General features: G+C 41.7%; 1 protein-coding gene across 1 annotated transcript; it reads left to right on the forward strand.

Annotated features, from left to right (window-relative positions):
* The first annotated feature begins 1,526 nt into the window (after positions 1 to 1,526).
* On the forward strand, positions 1,527 to 3,050 carry SMIM10 (small integral membrane protein 10). Its single transcript, XM_025372727.1, has one exon. It carries the CDS (start codon positions 1,679 to 1,681, stop codon positions 1,928 to 1,930), a length of 252 nt encoding a protein of 83 aa, XP_025228512.1. The 5' UTR covers positions 1,527 to 1,678; the 3' UTR covers positions 1,931 to 3,050.
* The last annotated feature ends 5,214 nt before the right edge of the window (positions 3,051 to 8,264 follow it).

An 8,264-nucleotide genomic window follows, 5' to 3' on the forward strand; every position in this document is an offset into this window, starting at 1 on the left:
TCGGCTCACTGCAACCTCCACCCATGGGTTCAAGCGATTCTCCTGCATCAGCCTCCTCAGTAGCTGGGACCACAGGCAAGTGCCACCACACCCAGCTAATTTTTGTATTTTTAGTAGAGACGGGGTTTCACCATGCTGGCCAGGCTGGTCTTGAACTCCTGACCTCAGGTGATCTGCCTGCCTCAACCTCCCAAAGTGCTAGGATTACAGGCGTGAGCCCCCGTGCCTGGACTGCATAGTTTTATCTGATTCCATTTTTGTTTTATGATTTGTAAATATATCTATGTGTGTATACATGTTTGTGCTTATAAATATATGCAAACAATTGATAAAAACATATGCAAATTAGCAGTCTTTCTCTCTGGGGGTTATGAGCCCAGGAATTTTACTTTTCTCATAATAAACATTTATAATGTTTAATGTTTTACAAGCCATCAGAAAAACAATATTGGAAACTTCAGAAATTTAGAAAAGTTGCTCAACTGCACTGATGATTAAATGAATGCAAATTAGAAGAATAATGAACTGTATCGCCTATCATATTGGCAATAAAAAAATTTAAGATTGTTAACACTCAAGGTAACATAGAGCCCTGATCTCTAAACTTTTTTGATCAATCACATGTATTAGTAAAACGTTTTGGCTTTGGACACTAAATGTATATGTATATGTAATTGTTTTCATAAATAAAGATGGGGTCATACTATTCCTACTGTTCTGCCACTTGTAAATTCATATGTACAATGATGTTCACTGAAACAATTTTTGACATATGAAAAACTAGAAACATTCAGAATGTCCATCAATAGGGATCTGGTTAAATAAATTATTGACCATTATTAGTCACTATATATATAGACCACTATTCAGTCACCAAAGAGAGTGAGGTAGGTGTACATTCTTGAAAAGGTAAGAGCAATATGTCAATACATAAAGTCGGGAAGTAGATACAGTAAACGTAATAGTAGTTCGTGGCAAGGGTAGGAGGGGAAAGCGAAGCTGTGTAGGGAATTTGCTTTCTATTGTTTTACATGTTTCTGCTTTGAAAATTTCTAAAAACTTGATTGAATGACTTTTCCAATCAGAAGAATACGAAGGATCTAACACAAAAACAGAAGTATTGCTTGACTTATTCAAGCAGAATGCACACATTTTAAAGTCCAGAAAAGTTGTGGGTTTTGTATATTTGTACTAGCTCAGAGTAGAAGATTGAAAAACGTTCCTAAAGGGATCTGAGACAACAGGAAATGGGTTTGTACTTCTGAGTTGCTCAAGATCATGCTTATGAAGGACATTCTATATCGTTTTGAGCAAGTTTTGTGTTGCTTTTGTTAAAACTTAAAAACTGAAAAAAACTTAACAATTAAACATAATTTTAAAGAAAAGACAGCCTGGGTTAGAAGCTAGGTATCCCACGTCAGCACGTGCCCTGCCCATCCTGGGGTTCTGGGGCCCGGGCCAGGACAGTCAGGCTAAACTGACTCTAGGCCACGCGGACCCCGTGGGGCGGGGCGGAACCTGGCAGGGCGCCACTGACCGCTGGGGCCAGAGCCCTGCCGGGAAAGGAGGGCTTCCGCCTTGCAACGCAGCTCGAATCAGCAGCCGCCCAGCAGGCCTCCCGCCCGTATTTCCCCGCGTCCATCCCTCTGTCCCACGGTCGGTGGGTCAGCGGAGCCTGATGGAGGTCTTGGGCTCTGGGCACTATGTTGGAGGCGGCATCAGGTCCATGGCGGCGGCGGCCCTGTCTGGCCTGGCGGTGCGGCTGTCGCGCTCGCAGGGGACCCGCGGCTCGTACGGCGCCTTCTGCAAGACGCTCACTCGCACGCTGCTCACCTTCTTCGACCTGGCCTGGCGGCTGCGCAAGAACTACTTCTACTTCTACATCCTGGCCTCGGTGATTCTCAACGTCCACCTGCAGGTATATATTTAGAGCCACTAACTTTATGGCATTTGGGGGCTCCTCGGCAGGATGGCTGACTTCCACCCACCTGCTCACCCACCCTAGAGCAAAGCGACCAACTCCGCTCGTGCATGCAGACTTGCCACTCATTCTTTCCATTGCCTCATCTTTTAGTATAAATGGGTGGCAAAAAAAGAAAAAAAAATCGGCATTTGTGGAAAGCCTGCAATATAACCAAAATCGTCTAAGACAGAATGAAAAATTGACTCTCAAGTAAATATTGGAAGGAACAGAATATAGCTTAAAAATTTGAAAATCCTTAAACATATCTGAGAAGTTTTTGCATCCGTAAAACAAAACAGCGCGAACTTTAGGAAATGACAATTGGCACAGAATGCAATAAGAAAAAAAAAAGAAAAACGGGGAAAGGTAACTAAAAACCTAAGGAAAGATAAACTGAACAAGAATGGCTCAGATAGCAGGCAAAGCTTCCAATTAGAATCGAAGTGAATAGACCCAATTGAATGGAATGAACTCTAAGCAATAGATGGATTGAATAATAAGCTGGAGGACATTAATAACATGTTCTGGAAGGCATACATTTCTTCAACCCAAAGGAAAAAAAATGACAGAAAGAAACTACAGGGAAAAACATTAAAAACTGTGCAAGAAACTCATGTTTCACATATGAAGCAACCTCAGATTTTGAGCAGTTGCTAAAAGTGTGAGAAAGGGAATCTGTTTGAATATTGGCACATGGATCAAGACTCTGGAGTCGGTGATGAGAAAATCCAATCAGAGCATTCCACTTTGCTATTCATTGAACCAGGTAGCCAACAGAAGAGTTAAAAATTAATGATATGACTATATTCAGGGGGAAGGAGAGCTGAGGGGGGCGGCAGGAAGTCAGCAGAAAATGCCTCATGTCATCAAGTCAAGAAATAGTAATAAAGGCATGCTATTGAAAAAGAGGAGTATAATCTCTAAACAAGCATGTGTAAAAGTTTGTGTTTCTGATTTGGGGATGCAAGAGTTGAGAAGGACAGTTTTATTACTTTTCATTCTATGTCTTTTTTCTACTGTTTGATTTTTAAAAACTATACACATGTATTGCTTTTGCTTCGATTAAAAATTAAGATATTAAGATGAATTTATTGCATTTAGAATGAAATTTGGAGGGCGGTGCTAAGAGTATCAGGTGGACTCTGAGTTAAAATAAGTGCCTTCCTATCTTTCTTCAGTAGTATCTGTATATCCTACAAGGTTCCTGGGTGATCACACAAACTATGATTTCCTTGACTTTGTAAATGTCTTGTTTCCAAACAGATCACAGGCCATATGGAAATACTTTAAAACTAAAAAATGGGCTGGGCGGGGTGGCTCACACCTGTAATCCCAGCACTTTGGGAGGCCAAGGCGGGCGGATCACCTAAGGTCAGGAGTTGGAGACCAGCCTGGCCAACATGGTGAAACCCCGTCTCTACTAAAAATACAAAATATTAGCCAGGCATGGTGGCGGGCACCTGTAATCGCAGCTACTTGGGAGGCTGAGGCAGGAGAATCACGTGAACCAGGGAGGTGGAGGTTGCAGTGAGCTGAGATTGCGCCATTGCATTCCAGCCTCGGCAACAGAGCAAGACTCTGTATCAAATAAGTAAATATAAAAATAAGAATGGCCAATAGTCTTCATGTAGCCCAGAGCTTCTTCACATCATGAAATTTTCATGAGCAAACCTGTGGAATGTCATTGTTAAGATAAAAATTAAACAATAAATATGTGATTAATTTTCAAAACTTAAAAATTGAAGGCTGGGCAGAGTGGCTTACGCCTGAAATCCCAGCACTTTGGGAGGCTGAGGCGGGCAGATTGTTTGAGCTCAGCAGTTCAAGACCAGCCTGAGCAACATGGCAAAACCCTGTTACTAATAAAAATACAAAAATTAGCTGGGCATGGTGGTACGTGTCTGTAGTCCCACCTACTCAAGAGGCTGATGTGGGAGGATGGTTTGAGCCAGGGAGGTGGAGGTGGTAGTGAGCCAAGATCGCACCACTGTACTCCAGCCTGGGTGACAGAGCCACACCCTGTCTCAAAAAAAAAAAAAAAAAAATTGGACAGGGGCCCAGTGATGTTTATATGATCTTAAATTTTAGTGTTGATCATAAGAGCAAAACATGAGTTCACCTGGGGTCAAATTAAGAAACTAATGTAAAATAAAAAAAAAAAAAAAGAAAGAAAAACATAATAGCAGAACAGTGGAAATAAACTCCTACATCAAACAGTAGGAGCTGGTTAAATAAAAATAACACACCTATATAATAGAATACTATGTGGCCATTAAAATGATAAGGAATTATATTTTACTGATGTGGAATGAATTTAATAAATGTGAAGTCACCTAATCAATGATTCAAGTGATTGAGTCAAAGAGTGATACATGTATATTATATATTCATATACTCAACTCAGTTACAGATAAATAATAAATGGAAACAGTGCACAGTTACAATATGCCATACAATGTTCTAAGCACTTTATATACATCTTTTTTTTTTTTTTTTTTTTTTTTGAGACGGAGTCTCACCCAGGCTGGAGTGCAATGGTGCAATCTCGGCTCACTGCAACCTCCGCCTCCCAGATTCAAGCGATTCTCCTGCATTAGCCTCCTGAGTAGCTGGGATTACAGGTGTGCACTACCATGCCTGGTTAATTTTTGTACTATTAGTGGAGACAGGATTTCACCATGTTGGCCAGGCTAGTCTCAAACTCCCGACCTCAGATGATCCACCCACCTCAGCCTCCCAAAGTGCTGGGATTACAGGCGTGAGCCACCACGCTTGGCCTATATACATCATTTAATCCTCACAACAACCCTGAGATAGGGACTATTATTAACAATTTTCAAGAGAAGAGAGAAACACAGAGAAGTATAGTGGCAGAGTGATAAAATATTGCAAACAATATTATTCTTCCTACTAATGTGAGACATTCATTGCATGACTAATTTTAATCTTATTTTTATTATTTAAGAAATTGGGGCTGGGCACGGTGGCTCACACCTGTAATCCCAGCACTTTAGGAGGCTGAGGCAAGTGGATCACAAGATCAGGAGTTCAAGAGCAGCCTGGCCAGCATGGTGAAGCCCCACCTCCACTGAAAATACAAAAAAAAAAAAAAAAAAATTAGCTGTGCATGGTAGTGCATGCCTGTAGTCCCAGCTACTTGGGAGGCTGAGGTAGGAGAATCGCTTGAACCCAGGAGGCGGAGGTTGCAGTGAGCCGAGATTACGCCACTGCACTCCAGCCTGGGTGACAGAGCGAGACTCTGTCTCAAAAAAAAAAAAAAAAAACACACACACACAAACCAAAAAAACCCCAAAAACCAAAAACAAACAAACAAACAAAAAAGAAAGAAAAAAATAAATTGGAAGGCATCCTTTAAAGTTTTCTCGTAAAATTCATGACACAAGTGGATGCCATGGATCCTGGAATTTGTGGAACCAGGGCTAGACACTCCATCCTGTAGCGTCATTTCAGCACTCCTGAGCCGCGCACCACTACACTATGGAGAATTGATGGAACTCATAGTCACTTAAAAAAGAGGATGGGAATTTTTTTTTTTTTTTTTTTTAGACAGGGTCTCACTCTGTTGCCCAGGCTGAAGTACAGTGGTGCAGTCTCAGCTCACTGCAACCTCTGCTTCCCAGGCTCAGGCGATCCTCCCACTTCAGCCTCCTGAGTAGCTAGGACTACAGGCACATGCCACCACGCCCAGCTAATTTTTGTATTTTTTTTTTGTAGAGGCGGGGTTTTGTCATGTTGCCCAGGCTGGTCTTGAACTCCTGGCCTCAAGCCATCTGCCCACCTTGGCCTCCCAAAGTGTTGGGATTACAGGCATGAGCCTCCACGCCTGTTCAAGGATGGGAATTCTAGCAAAAGAAATTATTTTTAATGAAACATCAAAAGCATTCTTTATAAAAGGAACTCAAATCAAATTGTGTTTCATGTGGAAATTGTAAATAATTAAATGTCACGTTTTCCTCAGAAAACACAACTTTTTGCCCATTAACAGAACATGTTAAAATATACACATTTCTAAAGTTACTCCCAGTTTAAAATTTTAACTTGCAAATAGTACAGGCTTTTTGGCTTTATGTTTCACTTTTCAAATCATTTCCTCCACTTCACTGCAGGTAATTTCTCTCATACTACAATACTGCTGTCCCACCTTCCCGCAAAAAAGGCAAGACAGCCAGTGAAACTACAGCATCCTCTGATTTATCAACTTGCTCTCTTTTGTGATTGCTGGGCTTTCATGAGCTGAATATCTCTGGCAACTTTTGGCATAGATTTAACCGTAAAGTTAACTGAAATTCTCTTGAGAACTACTAACACGCTTCTGAGCAACAGAAACTGTCTTTTAACTCAGACTTTCACAAAGGTACAATTCTCTTAAAGCACCAAATGGGAGGGATCTCCTCTCTTATATGCCAAATCAAAGGTAAATTCCTATTCTGCCCTGATTCTTTATAATTTCCTGTTTCCTTTCCTCTAGGTCCTCTCCTGATATTCCCAGACTTCTGGCTTTACAGGCAGAGATGCAGGTTTCAGGCCCCGGACTTCCCTCAGACCGATCTACAGCCTGGGCTTTCTGTTACCATCCTTGACCTCTTCCTTTGGTGCAGTTTTGTAACTGCATTCAGACTCAGACAGATACTGGTCACCTGAATGACTACTGGCATTGATCTCCTTTTCCAGAAACTCAGAGAGACTGTTTTTAGAACCCTCGTCTCCCAATATAGGGGTGGCAGTGGTCGGAGAGTTATAAACATCCTGTCTTCCAAGGCATGGCTTACCACAAGTCCCCAGTTTGAGTAGTTTTAGTACAAATCTAATAGCTTTGTTTCAAACCTTTCCTGAAACATACTTAGGAACTTAGAGGTGCGGTTCATAAGCCAAGTTTTGTTGAGCCAAATAATCTAAATGATTCTGGGCAAAGTAATCAAATTCTTCTTCTTTTTTTTTTTTTTTTTTTTTTGAGACAGAGTCTCGCTCTGCTGCCCAGGCTGGAGTGCAGTGGCCGGATCTCAGCTCACTGCAAGCTCTGCCTCCCGGGTTTGCGCCATTCTCCTGCCTCAGCCTCCCGAGTAGCTGGGACTACAGGCGCCCGCCACCACGCCCGGCTAGTTTTTTGTATTTTTTTAGTAGAGACAGGGTTTCACCGTGTTAGCCAGGATGGTCTCGATCTCCTGACCTCGTGATCCGCCCGTCTCGGCCTCCCAAAGTGCTGGGATTACAGGCTTGAGCCACAGCGCCCGGCCTGTAATCAAATTCTTAACAGGCAGAGGCTCCAGGACAAATAAGGATATCCAATATTTGGGGCTTTACTGGGTAGTAATGTCTGTCTATCTCCTGTATTTATCCTCCAAGTACTCCTTTGTTCTGGAGAAGCGAATCCCGGTGATTTTTAGCAGTTCCCCCAAAGAGAAGATGTTAGGTAGGAAAAAAAGTAACAGAGACAGTAATTATTTTCATTCCTTGTATTCCCAGCATTTTAAACACCCTTCTCCCATTCATACGATGCCAAAAATGTTCCCTCTTGGCATAATTTAATTAATCCACATGCAACCAAGAGAGAGGCGACACATACAAACATTTCCAGCTACCATAGTCAGAGGTGAAGTCACGGGGCCTCTGTTTATAGTTCACATTCTCCCAATGATGTCTTTTCTTTTTCTAGTTCTGCCATTATCCCAATTTGATATTCTATAATTCCATGATCTAAACGGTGAATTCACCATCACCACTCTATCCTATTTATAATACTAAAGAAAGAAGAGGTGAGAAAAGTTTCAAAAAAAAAAAAAAAAGGAAGACAATAAACAGGGAAATATAAGTAGAGGGTAGGGTCTTCATTTCTGTACATAGCCATGTGGTGGTTCTGTTACTTATGATTTCTCTATCAATTCCACATTCCCTTTGCTTTAGCCACTGGGGAGGCTCAGTCCTTCATTCCTAAGGAGTCTGAGCCCTTGGGAGTCCTTTATAGGGTTGCAATATTATGTCATGCACCCCTCAGGATTGTAGTATAAAACGATACCTTAGAGGATGCCCTGAGAATCATCTATATTACTGTCTGTCATCATTCTACAGCAGAAACAACAAAATCACCTTTTTTTGCATGGTCCTGGGGAGCTAAGAGTGGCTTCAAATTCAGTGAAACCATTGTTTTGTCTTATACTACTAAAAGTGTTTCTTCCTAGGAAATTTAAACCTCTAATCTAGTAGAGATCAGAGTTGTAGGTACGGGAAGCAAAACTGTTGCAATGGGTCAGGTGTAATTATGAGAGACACCACCTTTATTTCC

This window comes from Theropithecus gelada, chromosome X (assembly GCF_003255815.1).
Source record: "Theropithecus gelada isolate Dixy chromosome X, Tgel_1.0, whole genome shotgun sequence".
Taxonomy (NCBI): domain Eukaryota; kingdom Metazoa; phylum Chordata; class Mammalia; order Primates; family Cercopithecidae; genus Theropithecus; species Theropithecus gelada.